The sequence below is a fragment of the Diabrotica undecimpunctata genome, chromosome 3 (genome assembly GCF_040954645.1).
Source record: "Diabrotica undecimpunctata isolate CICGRU chromosome 3, icDiaUnde3, whole genome shotgun sequence".
NCBI classification, from domain to species: domain Eukaryota; kingdom Metazoa; phylum Arthropoda; class Insecta; order Coleoptera; family Chrysomelidae; genus Diabrotica; species Diabrotica undecimpunctata.
In genome coordinates, this window is record NC_092805.1 from 102,489,483 (window position 1) to 102,504,835 (window position 15,353).

General features: G+C 32.3%; 1 protein-coding gene across 1 annotated transcript; it reads left to right on the top strand.

Moving 5' to 3' along the window:
- The first annotated feature begins 524 nt into the window (after positions 1-524).
- Positions 525-14,820, top strand: LOC140435947 (uncharacterized). The gene is made up of 2 exons (XM_072524658.1): positions 525-588; positions 13,357-14,820. Exons 1-2 carry the CDS (start codon positions 580-582, stop codon positions 14,731-14,733), a joined length of 1,386 nt encoding a protein of 461 aa, XP_072380759.1. The 5' UTR covers positions 525-579; the 3' UTR covers positions 14,734-14,820.
- Positions 14,821-15,353: the final 533 nt, after the last annotated feature.

The following is a 15,353-nucleotide window of genomic DNA, read 5'->3' on the forward strand; positions in this document are numbered from 1 at the left end:
TTTCTTCTTTCTTTCAGATTCGTATACGTTAGAGTTAACTCGTGTACGAAAAAAATCGATTGAATTCGAAAATACGACCCCAGGACCTTCTTGCGAATAAATTAACACAGTTTTCTGTTACATAAAACTGATTTCCAGGTCATACAAACCTTAATATTTCGACCCTGGTTATTATCTCTTGATTTGATGATAACGACCAAATAGTCAGAAATACGTATTTACGGTTGCCTTTCATCGATATACTTATTTTGTTTTTTGTTTTCCTGGTTGCGAGACATGCCGTTATCTTTTACCTTTATTATAATTATTGTAAACATATATAATAGGTTAAACATGAACTACTTATAGATTAATGATGATAGGGAACACCCCAATTAAAGGATTCCTTAAGTACAATAATTATTGTAGATATATTAAGGTTGACATCTAATTCCATGCAAATCGTCAAATGCTAATTGAACATCAAGAAAATAGTGGGAGGTCATGATAGATTTCGGCATAAACCATAAGTATTTAATCGAATTCGAAAAGTCACTTACCCATAACAACTCGTCGTCTTGTTCCTATAACATATCAAAGATGAATCAAGTAAGAGCACAATTACCTTTTTACATACAATTATAAAAAACGGTGAAATCTGTAATTAAATTATATTTGTTGATTGCACAGGGTAATGTTTATTGTAATACTGTGGTACACACGTGGTATTTTTTTATTTTTATCACAACAGACTGTTTTTTTCATCTTTCCTTATCATTCTGATTCCACATTGTTCTATATTTATACATTTGTTCAGTTGTTTAACTTCTTGCTAACAATTTTAATTCTTTCAACACATTTTTGTCTCTCTAAATTCCATATAATATCTATGTAATTTTATATTTCTGGTAATTTTGTTCTAATGTGCCCATATATATTACACTGCTTCGGTTTTATATATTTTATAATAGATACATGTTCTTTTGTTCGTGTTACACCTGCATTCTGATATTATTTTTAATGCTTTTATTGTAATAAAGCGTAAAGCTTCCCTCGGTAAGCTATTTAGATTTTTATTGTGTTATTGTGTCTGCGTTCAGTATACTACTCATATTTTATGCCATTTTTGTTTGGATCATTTGTTTCATTTATTATCGTATATAATACCATAAGAGAGACAATTTTGCCGGCAATATTTTCGACTAGTATGAAAGCAATTTTCGCGTATTAAATTTTGACAGTTAAATCACGAGACGTCAGTCGAGGGATTTTGTCAAAATTTCATAAGCGAAAATTGTCAAAAGGCAACAAACTTTCATACTACTAGGCAACTTGAATAAAATAAAACCAGAAGTTCTGGTGGTGACTGGAATCTAACTGCAGATATGGTTTTAGAGAACTTCCATTTGAGTGACCCGTTAATTTAATTAACTCCTATCCAGAAACACTTTGCTTGAACAAGGCTGACACAGCTAAGGATCGATGGGAATGGTTTGTTATTTTATGTTTTTTTTGTGTCTATTCCAGTTTTTTCAGCTGACATTTTTGTCCACTTAGATACGGTGTTGATTCCAAGTGGACAGTTTTTGAACCAAGATCCATCCTTCCAGTAGGGGTGAACGGTAAGAAAGAGTCTGTCTGATCAAATTTTTGGTCCTCTTTTTTCCGTTCATTTTAAAAATAATCTAACTGGGCATAAATTTTCGTTTGATGAATGTCTTATCAGCCATTTGCTGCTTGCGAAACTTTTCGAACCGCCTTGATTTGTTTTGGAAAAAATGCTGTTGTATTCGATTGGGCCCGTAAATTCTCCCATAACATCAAATTTCTTCTGGAAAAAGTGAATCTTGCAGTTTACGGCCTCATTGCCTCTCCAAGCAAGTTCAAATGAACAAAGATAAAAAAATTTTTCTATGCTCAATCGGGAGTAAAATATTTTTCTTGTAACCATTTTTGCTGTAGTATTCCACATTTTTGCTAGTTCCGTTATGGTAGTACATCTTTCATGCGTAAAATTTTTCACCCGTAGGAACTCCGAAAATTGGGTCCAAATAAAGCTTCTGGACCTCTGCGTGTTCAATTGGACATTTTCCGAAACCAATTTTTTTATTTCTTCACCTGACTGGTATCCAAATCTTGATTTTTTGTCTGGATTCATTATATCTGTCCAAAATTGATTACGCCTTAATGATGTTTGTCGAACTGACAACAATAGAATTATCAGACACCTTCGTGACGGATCTGTCATAATTTTGTTGTTCAAAAATCAGGGGGCAGGAAGGAGTTTTGTCAGTAGGAAACGTGAAGTTGCTATGACGTTTTATCAGTTAAAAATAGTCTAGTGGAATAGTCAGTTAAAAATAGTCTAGTGAAAAAATCAATTTTATTAATTTGTTAAATAACATATCTTTTCTTCGATAAAAATAATAAATTTTCATTTTAGTATTCGAATTTTATATTCACCATTAATTCTATATTACTCATCGACAATAAGTTTATTATTATTAGTACCCTGTATCTATAAAATATTGAGGTTGTACACCTATTCCGTTTTACATTTAAAACTACTATGAACGATAATGGCCTTATCTTAATCCATTATGTGTTTTTTCCTCTTACTCTTCCTTCATTGGCACTAAAGCCCAATTCGGGACCTGACCTCCCCCATCATCCGCCTCCAGCATCTCTTTCCTCGGCCGCCCACCCTTATTATCTCTCTAGCCACTTCGTCTATCCACTTTTTTCTTGTTCTTTCTACTGGCCGACGTCCCACGGTAGTTTCACTAAGCGTTCTACTAGGTGTTCTGTTATTGTCCATTCTTATAAGGTAATCTGCCCAGTGCAATCTACGTAATTTTGCATAATTTGCCATATAGGGTTCTTTGTAATGCTGGTATAACTCGTGATTGAACCTTATTCTCCACATACCATTGTCGCAAATAGGTCCCAATGTCCCTGTCAATATCTTTCTTTTAAAAGTACTAATGCGGTTTATTTGATTTTTCTATCATAATCCTTGTTTCTGCCCCATATGTGGCTATTAGTCGTAAATATGATGGTTTTATATATTTTGAACTTTACTTCTCTATGGATGTCTTTGGATCCAAACACCTGTGATAGAGGGAAGTATACTCTTTTAGCAAGCATTATCTTCTTGGTATTTTTTGCCCTTCGCTGCCGTCCTTATCACCATTTTCTGTACTCCCAAGTATGTGAGCTGTTTTACAACTTCAATATTTGCGCCGTCTTTCAATATTTCTTGTTTGTATTAGGGCTTAACTTTTATCTTCTTTGAAGACTGGACCTTTTTCTTTTGCATTTCCGCAAGTTCCACATAAAGTTCTGTGATGGTTCGGTTCATTAAGTTGACATCATCTGCGTATATTACAATATGTTGAAGACTTATTAAACCATATATTTTTGGGGTTTAAGGCTTTTTATATAATATATTTTATATTCTTTTTCTTTGTGTGCCGTGCTTGTTTTCAAGCGTTGGCTATGGTCGTATTAACAAGCTAATGAAATGTTTCTCGGTCGGCAACTCGGCAGCTAGATGAAACAATTCCTCGACCTTTCGACCTGTCCATTGTCTAACGTTACGCAGCCAGGACACTTGTTTTCTTTCGACCTAGCGTTTTCCTTCGATTTTGCCCTGAATGATAAACCGGAGTAAGCAACATTTAGGTCCTTTCATTACATGACCTAAGTATTGGACCTTTTTCATTTTGATGATGTTGATCAATTCTCTTTATGCATGGTTTCTAGCACACGTTCGTTAGATATGTGTGCTGTCCACAAGATTCTGAGCATGCGACGGTAACAAAACAACTCAAACGATTCTAATTTATTAAGATTTTTTATTTTTGTTGTCCAGCTTTCATATCCACAGAACAAAGCGGACCAGGCGTAGCACTCCAATACTCTTAGACGTGTGGTCAATGACAGAATTCTATTGCACAATAAAGAACACCAGTTAATAAAACTTTTTCGTGCAAGTTCTATTCTGGTCGAAATTTCCTCGTCATCCCTGCAGTCAATTCAACTACCCAGATATCAAAAGTGTTCCACCCTTTCCAGGATTTTCTTATTTAATTTTAGTACTGACCAACAACCATTTTGTTTATAATTGTGTTGATTGTTAAGCACTTTTCAGTGCATTCATTGTTTACATCTCTCAAACAGGGTTTGAAGAGGTCTTCTAGACTCTCTGCCATTATAGCGGTGTCATCTGCGTGTCTGATTATATTAATAATTTCACCACCGATTTTAACTCCTCCGTTAATTATTCCGATTATTACTCCGTTAATTACTCCGATTATTTAACGCTATCTCAAAAGCTGGTTCACTGTAGGTATTAAACAACATCGGTGACATAACACATCCCTGTCTGACAACACGCTTAATAGAAACTTTAGCTGAAACCTCTTGATCCACCTTAATACAACCGGTCTGATTGTAGTAAAGATTTTTGAGCAATTTAATGTCATACGTGTCCAGACCAACTGAGTCCAAACATTGAAATATTAGTGTGTGTAGTACTCTATCAAAGACTTCTATATATCTGTTCAATGTATAAAACATATGTAAGAAATGTTTTATAGATTGTTTTCATCTCCCTGTTTTAGCCCTTTAATTATTTGGAAGAGATCTGTCAGTTGTTTTTAGATTCACAATTGCGCTTCGGTTTGAGTCATGGTGACTTGAACTAAGTTTACCAATTTTCTTGGTATGAAAAATTCTCGTTTTAGATTGTTATAGGCTTATCGAAAATATACAAAGATTTGGTAGATATTGACGTCGTGCTCCCAGGCTTTAACTAATATTTGTTTTATGTTGAATAGCTGGTCAATGATAGATCGTTCTGGTCTGAATTTGGCCTGGTTTTCTGCTATTTTTTACTGTGTAATGTAGTGACTCAATCTTCTATTCATGACCCATGTAAACACATTATATCTCGAACAGAGTAAGGATTTACATCTGTAATTTTTGCAGCTGAGTTTGCTCCCTTCTTGTGGATTGGGCATATAATTGTTTTTTATTCTCCTGGAATTTCTTCTACGATCCACACGTCTATTATTAGTTTATGAAATCTATCAGTGTGTGTCCTCCAATTTTGATAATTTTAGCTGGTATGTCATCAATACCTGGGGCTTTATTATTTTTCAGTGCTTTAGTGGCATCCATTGTGTCCTGTATAGTTGGTGGATATGTTAATTCACTATTCAAGGTCTGATCTTCTGTTATATGCAAATCCGCTACCACATGGGATATGTTTATTTATATTTGCTCTCTTAGCAGACCCTCGAAATATTTTTTCCAATCTGCTTTTATTGTTGCATCGTTACTAATAATTTGTTCTTTACTATGCCTACAAAAATTCTTGGATGGTTTATATTTTTCCCTGAGTTGCTTAAGATATTTATATGCTCATCTAATGTTACCCTGATTAAAATCTTTCTCTATTTTTAGTATTTGGTCGTTTTATTATCTCCTCTTCTTTTTTCATCGTATTTGTTTGATCTTTTTAAAAATTTTAGTGCCTTTCTCGTATTCTTTTAGTATTCTGCAAGTATAGTACATTTCTTTTGTTTATTGCTTGTTTGCATTCTTCATCAAACCAAAACTCTTTTCTTTGATGTATTTTTAATTCCCATCAATCTTTTAGGCATTTTTCATGTTAACCTAATAATCTTATTCCATTCTTCTTCTATTCCTTTCTCTCTCTTCATTCTAGGAGTTTTCTATTAAATTTTTCACGCAATTGCCTTTCTATTTCTATATTTTTCAGGTTTTTTATGTTCAATTTTTCGGTCTTTGGATGCTTGTTCTTTTCCTGTCTGTTTATACGGTATTTAAATTTTATGCTTAATAGAAATTGATTCGAACCACATACTGTTTCCTTCTAGCTCAGACATCCATTACGCTTATTGCCGCTCTTTTGTCTATTAACATATGGTGTGTCTGGTTGGTTATTTAACCATCCAGTAAGAGCTTTGGCCTTATGTAAGGTTGAGCTTATGATCATTCTCTTACCACCAGCGAAGTATATTAGTAGGCTTCCATTTTCATTAGTTGTATAATAGAGGCTAAGCTTGCCTATTGTTTCTATCTATTCAGTTTCTTTTCCAATGTTAGCGTTCATGTCCCTGATTATTATTTGTATGTAATTTTTTAGTGACCGATTGTATGTGATTTGTAGATGTTGATTAAATATTTATTTGTCTTCTAGGTCCTTTTCTTCGGTAGGACAGTGAACGTTGATAATTGTACTATTAAAGCTAATTTAATTAGTAGTTTACACATTCTTTCACTTAAAGACTGAACGTCTAATATATTGTATTTTATTTTCTTGTCCAGCATAAACGCTACTCCCAGCACTCTACTGCTAGTTGGTTTACTACTTGTAGAATAGTGTGTGTTGTGAATAGTTGTTCTCATTGCCTAGCATTCTGGTTTCTTGAGTTGCCGCAAATTCCATGATCGAATCTCGAATTCCATATTTCGTTCCCTAAGTAGTCGCCGGTTAATCCGTCCTATACTTCGAGACTTATCTGTTGGTTCCGTAACTATAGTTTTTTTCCGGATATGAGTAGTTGGTCCATCGCCCAACCCTCTTTTCAAAAAACCATTTCTGGTTAGCCCCGACCCTATTTCCTACCGAGATTCATGAGAACCATGTTAGCAGGGTTCCCCTAGTGGACCTGAAAGTACTGTGAATGTAAAATAATAAATTTTTTCCCCTATATCTTCTAAATATATATATATATATATATATATATATATATATATATATATATATATATATATATATATATATATATACATATATATATATACATATACATATATATATATATACATATATATATATATATATATATATATATATATATATATATATATATATATATAATGAACCAGAAGTATTTGCTGACAACGTAAGGAAGTAAACGTTAAATAGTGGGTTTGCAGCAATAAAAAATGAAACGTGTACTCTTTTAAATTTTTATTCCAAGCTTTCGGACTAATTAAGTGTTTTTGGATGTACAGTAATTTTTTAAATTTTTAAACATAAAAATAGGTTTTATATATTAAAACAGATGAGAGACTATAATAAATTTTATCAACATTATAATACATCTTCGTTGATACAACCTCATTAAGTTTCTCCCTGATGAAGGACATAACCAATGTCCGAAAGCTTGGAATAAAAATTTAAAAGAGTACACGTTTCATTTTTTATTGCTGCAAACCCACTATTTAACGTTTACTTCTTTATATATATATATATATATATATATATATATATATATATATATATATATATATATATATATATATAAACTAAGGTACACTCGAAGAGTGGTGGGTTTATCGGTCAAAGTGGAGAAATAAAAGACAAAGACGATGGCTACTTCATCTATTTATTGAAGACGTTTCGCTTTCTGCTCAGAAAGCATCATCAGTTCATCTAAAAAGAACAATATGAAACCAAACATCCATAGAGAAGTTATAACCAAAGTGTGTTACCTTACAAAGACATGTAGCAGTCAGTGATGTAAAAAATATGAAAAAGCTTACAAAGCTGGACATTCAGAGTTAACGTTGTATATAACAATTAATTGAAACTAGGTAAAGTTTGCAATTTGACAAAATTAGCACAGCAAAAGAACATGTGATAAAAATACATGTATATATAAAAAAAATTTTATAAAAACTTAGTAAAAAACATTAAGGTTTATTTTAAAGTGTAAAGAACTAGAAAGATCATTAGATTGCACTTCCAACAAATTTATTTAAAAATTATATTTTAATTTTAACTTTAGGTAACATTATAAGTTATTAAAGATTAATAGTAATAAAGAAAAAAATGAAGTTACCAGTCTTTAGCTTACTGAGGCTCGTTGGTAAATGAATTTAAAAGTTTTTGACACCCACGCACAACAACGTGAGTAGAAGTGGCCTTGAAGTCACAATGACATAAACAGCAAGGCAAGCTACCAACCTCTATGTATAAGGCGGTATATTCAAAGAGTGTGATAAATTTGGTTGACAACTTGTCGTTAAAAAACCAAGCAGTGAAAGGAAAAGGTGGTTAAGATCACCATTTAACCCTACAGTGATTGATCTGTCAACAAAGAACAAAGCAAGAGAAGTCAATCCAATATATCATATATTGTAATATTATGACGTCACTAGTTAGCCAGCTAACAGGTGAAGATTAATAAAAATTTCCACAGTCCAAAGGTTCAAATATTAAGGACCATAATGAAAAGGATTCTATGAATCAGATTCAATTTAAAGTTTTATCAAACAAGTTCATCAAAAAGAACAATTACTTAATTATGTAAAAGTGTTATTGACAAATATTAATAAAAAATGAGTTGATAAATCTTAATTAAAGAAGGAATAATTTATTTATATTTATTTTTATTTTTATTTAAATTTATTATAAGAAAATGTGATAAAGAAAACCCCAAAATGGGACAAAATTTAAGTAAACAACATATCAAGCCTAATTCTGTAAAATTAATGCATGATAAATTTGGCTCAAATTACTAATGTCCGTTCTCTTATTAAGAGTATTAGGATGTTTTAATATTGCACACATTTCTAAAAACTGTCTTTTAACGAGATTGCGTTCAGTGCCAAGAATTTTAACTTCATTAAAGTTTACTTCATGCTTAGTGTTAATGGCATGTTGGGCAAGAGCACAAGTATGCTTAGATAAATTGATATCACTGCGGTGTGTCGTAAGACGCCCTCTCAGTGATCTCCCAGTCTGACCGATGTAACATGAGTCACACTCAGCACAAGGTATATGATATATTACATTCACTTGTTCCAGAAGGGACAGAGGTGTTTTAGTTTTAGAGAACAAATTCCTGACAGTCTTAGCATTCTTAATAGCAATTTTAACAGGTACGTTATTATGTTTGTACAGTTTAACGAGTTTCTCAGTAACTTGAGGAAAATAAGGTAAAGAGGAGTAATGGGTAGTTGGATTCCCAAGTACAGTATTAGGCAGAACAGTGTTATTAATTGAATTATTTGATATCATTCTAAGTTGGTCACCATTGGGTATATCATTTAAAGAAGAACCATAGCTTTGAGCGAAAAGGTATTTATTAATAAGGGAGGATGGATAGGAATTCTCAACCAGAATATTTTTAAGTAATTGAAAGGATTCCCTTCGATTAATCGGATGTATCAGTCTATTTAGCCTGCAGCTTAAAGCTTTAATAAGGTTTAATTTGTATTTAAAGGGATGACAAGAATGGTAGTTGAGAAACCTATTAGAGGCCATTGGTTTCCTGTACCAACTTGTAGTAAGGGTGTTATCTCCCATTCTAATGACACGCATGTCTAAGAAGGGAATACTATTTGTGTTGGAGTCCTCAAGTTCAACAGTGAACTGTAAATGAGGATCAAACTCATTGAATAAAGACAAGGTGGCCTGAATCTTGTCTGGAGGTAAGGCTAGTAATAAGTCATCAACATACCGTTTAATAAAAGGGATTTGGAAATCTAAAAGACCCAGACGGTCAGATACTAAATCATCCAGTACATAATTAACTAGGATGGGAGAGATTGAGGAACCAATAGGTGTCCCAAAAATTTGAAGGTAATATTTGTCGTTGAAGACCAAAAAATTAGTGTCAAATGTTAATTGTAAAAGTTCTGCAAAAACATCCCAGGATACAGGACAGTTTGGTTGGATGGAGTTCCAGTGATTTCTTAGGGAGGTAATAACGCTCGAAAGAGGTAAATTCGTGAAAAGAGATACCACATCAAAACTCACTAAAATGTAGCCTTGTGGAAGTTCAAAATTATTAATAAATTCACTAAAGTGAAAAGAATCAACAATATTAAAGTTGTTATTAAATTATAAGATTTAGATAAGATGTCAGTTAAAAATTTTGCAATATTAGTATTTGGTGAATTAATGGAGGAAACAATTGGCCTCATGCTCAATGTGGGCTTATGTATTTTAGGTAGACAATAAAATCTGGGAGCATATCCATCATAATTATGTAAAAATTTTGCAAGTGGTTGATCTATGATCTTAATATTTTTTAAGTGTGTAATGAATTTATTTATTTTATTTGTAAATTTAGAGCAAGGGTTGGTAGAGAGAGGTTGATAGTATCTATCATCATCTAACAACGATTGGCTGAGATTAAGATATTGATCTCTATCCATGAGGACAGTAGCATTCCCTTTATCACTAGTAAGGACGAGAAGATTAGGGTGAGTTTTTAAAAACGATACCGTCTCCCTGTAAATCTTATCTAATAACAACTTTAATATTGTTGATTCTTTTCACTTTAGTGAATTTATTAATAATTTTGAACTTCCACAAGGCTACATTTTAGTGAGTTTTGATGTGGTATCTCTTTTCACGAATTTACCTCTTTCGAGCGTTATTACCTCCCTAAGAAATCACTGGAACTCCATCCAACCAAACTGTCCTGTATCCTGGGATGTTTTTGCAGAACTTTTACAATTAACATTTGACACTAATTTTTTGGTCTTCAACGACAAATATTACCTTCAAATTTTTGGGACACCTATGGGTTCCTCAATCTCTCCCATCCTAGTTAATTATGTACTGGATGATTTAGTATCTGACCGTCTGGGTCTTTTAGATTTCCAAATCCCTTTTATTAAACGGTATGTTGATGACTTATTACTAGCCTTACCTCCAGACAAGATTCAGGCCACCTTGTCTTTATTCAATGAGTTTGATCCTCATTTACAGTTCACTGTTGAACTTGAGGACTCCAACACAAATAGTATTCCCTTCTTAGACATGCGTGTCATTAGAATGGGAGATAACACCCTTACTACAAGTTGGTACAGGAAACCAATGGCCTCTAATAGGTTTCTCAACTACCATTCTTGTCATCCCTTTAAATACAAATTAAACCTTATTAAAGCTTTAAGCTGCAGGCTAAATAGACTGATACATCCGATTAATCGAAGGGAATCCTTTCAATTACTTAAAAATATTCTGGTTGAGAATTCCTATCCATCCTCCCTTATTAATAAATACCTTTTCGCTCAAAGCTATGGTTCTTCTTTAAATGATATACCCAATGGTGACCAACTTAGAATGATATCAAATAATTCAATTAATAACACTGTTCTGCCTAATACTGTACTTGGGAATCCAACTACCCATTACTCCTCTTTACCTTATTTTCCTCAAGTTACTGAGAAACTCGTTAAACTGTACAAACATAATAACGTACCTGTTAAAATTGCTATTAAGAATGCTAAGACTGTCAGGAATTTGTTCTCTAAAACTAAAACACCTCTGTCCCTTCTGGAACAAGTGAATGTAATATATCATATACCTTGTGCTGAGTGTGACTCATGTTACATCGGTCAGACTGGGAGATCACTGAGAGGGCGTCTTACGACACACCGCAGTGATATCAATTTATCTAAGCATACTTGTGCTCTTGCCCAACATGCCATTAACACTAAGCATGAAGTAAACTTTAATGAAGTTAAAATTCTTGGCACTGAACGCAATCTCGTTAAAAGACAGTTTTTAGAAATGTGTGCAATATTAAAACATCCTAATACTCTTAATAAGAGAACGGACATTAGTAATTTGAGCCAAATTTATCATGCATTAATTTTACAGAATTAGGCTTGATATGTTGTTTACTTAAATTTTGTCCCATTTTGGGGTTTTCTTTATCACATTTTCTTATAATAAATTTAAATAAAAATAAAAATAAATATAAATAAATTATTCCTTCTTTAATTAAGATTTATCAACTCATTTTTTATTAATATTTGTCAATAACACTTTTACATAATTAAGTAATTGTTCTTTTTGATGAACTTGTTTGATAAAACTTTAAATTGAATCTGATTCATAGAATCCTTTTCATTATGGTCCTTAATATTTGAACCTTTGGACTGTGGAAATTTTTATTAATCTTCACCTGTTAGCTGGCTAACTAGTGACGTCATAATATTACAATATATGATATATTGGATTGACTTCTCTTGCTTTGTTCTTTGTTGACAGATCAATCACTGTAGGGTTAAATGGTGATCTTAACCACCTTTTCCTTTCACTGCTTGGTTTTTTAACGACAAGTTGTCAACCAAATTTATCACACTCTTTGAATATACCGCCTTATACATAGAGGTTGGTAGCTTGCCTTGCTGTTTATGTCATTGTGACTTCAAGGCCACTTCTACTCACGTTGTTGTGCGTGGGTGTCAAAAACTTTTAAATTCATTTACCAACGAGCCTCAGTAAGCTAAAGACTGGTAACTTCATTTTTTTCTTTATTACTATTAATCTTTAATAACTTATAATGTTACCTAAAGTTAAAATTAAAATATAATTTTTAAATAAATTTGTTGGAAGTGCAATCTAATGATCTTTCTAGTTCTTTACACTTTAAAATAAACCTTAATGTTTTTTACTAAGTTTTTATAAAATTTTTTTTATATATACATGTATTTTTATCACATGTTCTTTTGCTGTGCTAATTTTGTCAAATTGCAAACTTTACCTAGTTTCAATTAATTGTTATATACAACGTTAACTCTGAATGTCCAGCTTTGTAAGCTTTTTCATATTTTTTACATCACTGACTGCTACATGTCTTTGTAAGGTAACACACTTTGGTTATAACTTCTCTATGGATGTTTGGTTTCATATTGTTCTTTTTAGATGAACTGATGATGCTTTCTGAGCAGAAAGCGAAACGTCTTCAATAAATAGATGAAGTAGCCATCGTCTTTGTCTTTTATTTCTCCACTTTGACCGATAAACCCACCACTCTTCGAGTGTACCTTAGTTTATATTGGATTGACGGTCGTACTCCTTTTCTCGATATATATATATATATATATATATATATATATATATATATATATATATATATATATATATATATATAATCTGATTCTGTCTCTTAAGATAAATAAATTATTAAAAATTTTATTCGGATTTAATGTGTTCAGAAAGTGTCTGTTGAATAAAAATTGTAGGTAATAACCACAATGCAGCAAATAATTTTTCATATCATTTCAAGAAAAATCCCTTTATTGTATATATCTAGAATATAAAGAAATATACAATAATGATGGATTAGTTTACGAGCTAATCAGCCGTAATCAAAAATTATTTTTTTCTGACGTTTGTCGGGCACCCACATGAGCACCATGGCTTTTATATCTGGAGATGTGTCACTACAAGACAACGGACATAAAAGTCTTAGCTTGCAAATAAAAAAAAGTTAATCACCTAATTTAAATTTAATATTAAACAATGTTACTGTGACATACAATTTATACGTATATTGTATTATAAATAATAATACATATTTTTTTATTTTTCAGCTACTAATTTTCTTAGGCCTGTTCGTTTCCTCATTTGGAGCTAAACTAAATCAATATCTTCCTCCAAGACCTGAAAATGACAACGCCCAATACCAACCTCCAGCACTTCCCAATCAACATTTTACCACAGCTAATCAGTTCCAACAACAATTCACTAATCCAAATAGTCAGCAGTTCAGCACACAGTACTTATCTCGAAATAAAGATGAGCAATCAAATCAAGCTTCTAGTTTCTTCAGTCATATTTCTGAACCATCTGAGAAACCATCTAGCCTCTTTGGTCATGAAAATTATTTTAATGGAAATAAATATTTTAATACTAACAAACAATATATAGCTTCAAATATACAAGACACTTCAGACCAAAGTTCTAGTTTCTTCAGAAACTTCCAGCATCCAATTCCTTCTAATAGTAATGGGCATGTAATTTCTGGCGGACACTATTTCGCACCCAACAAAATAGACTCTTCTGGACACAGTTCGAACTCATTTGAACAAATACAAAATCAAAACTCTTTTAACGGCCGAGGATTGTATCCAAGCTTTGATTCAATATCTTCCAATCAAGTACCAATTACTGAAAACAGTAACTCTGTTCAACCATCATTTAACTCTCTTAACCAAAAAGCATCTTCTAATGTTCAATTTGGACATTTAGGTTCATTTTCCAGTAGGTTTCATCAACAGTCAGGACAAACTCTATTAAACGGTCAATTTTCAGGTTCTCGATCCGCACCAATCGGATTAATCCAATCTGAATTAAAATACAATACCTCAACGTCAAGTGCAAATAATAAATACCCAGAAAATGTAAATAGTGAGTATCAAAAAAGTGTACCACGCGAACAATTTCCATTTGCTTCTCAAGAAAATAGACAAGCAGCATATTTCTTAAGCCCAAAATCCCTTGTAGGGCAAAACAACGATTATCACTATTCCAATCTATCCAAATCAAACCACTTTGCCGATCAACATATATTTGCCTCCCAACAAAGCAATAAAGTTTCACCATCTACATCTTCGTTTAGTTTTCCAACTAAATTTAGACAGCAAAAATGTGCTCCCAAAGATTTTGTTAAAAAAACTATTGGTTATCAATATCCAGTTCCTGAAAAATATCCTTTTGCTCTTCAACAAGGCAAGCAAGTCGCTGCTTTTGGACAACAATTTACTCAAAGATTTCAGTACGGGGCTCCTGAACAGTTTTCATCGCCCAGTCAAGAAAAAGGACAGTTTAATTCATTCCAAGGACTAAATAACCAAATATCAAATTTTCCTACCAATCAAGAGTTCAAGAGTCAAACCAAAGAACAACAGAAAGATACATCTGGACAATTTGGTACGGTTCAAGATAGCTACGGTGGTTACAAATACTAGACAATGATATTATCTTTAATAACATGTGATTTATTATTTATGTTGTTGCAAATGTAGATATGTAAATACAGAAACTTGATGTTTTTAAATGAATTAAATTTTTTTAATGAATATGATTATTATATTAATTACTTGATTAAAATATTCTTTATAATATTTCAGTATCTATTCTGGACCAGTATTTAGGATGAATTAAGTTAACCATTTAAATTAAAATTGAACTAATTTAGTTAGTTTAGTTAGTACATACATACCGACAGTATACTACAGATGATGCACAGAATAAGAAAATGTAAGGGGAAAGACTATGCCGCATATCAGCGTCTAGACAGAGAGATAAGAAAAGCTATCAGAGAAGCTAAAAACAGGATTCTGAAAGAACAATGTAAAGACATTACGATATTAGAACGTAAACACGGTTCGTTCAACCTCCACAAAAAGATCAAAGAAGCATTAGGTTTCTATAAATCAAAAAGGCCGGGACACTTAACAGACACGCAGAGGAAATCCAATATTTGATATTGAAGAAATCAAAACAACATAGATGAATTATGTGACAAAAACATTTGAAGACAATAGGAGTGTCGCTATCACTCAAAATAAAAATGATACCGGACCAC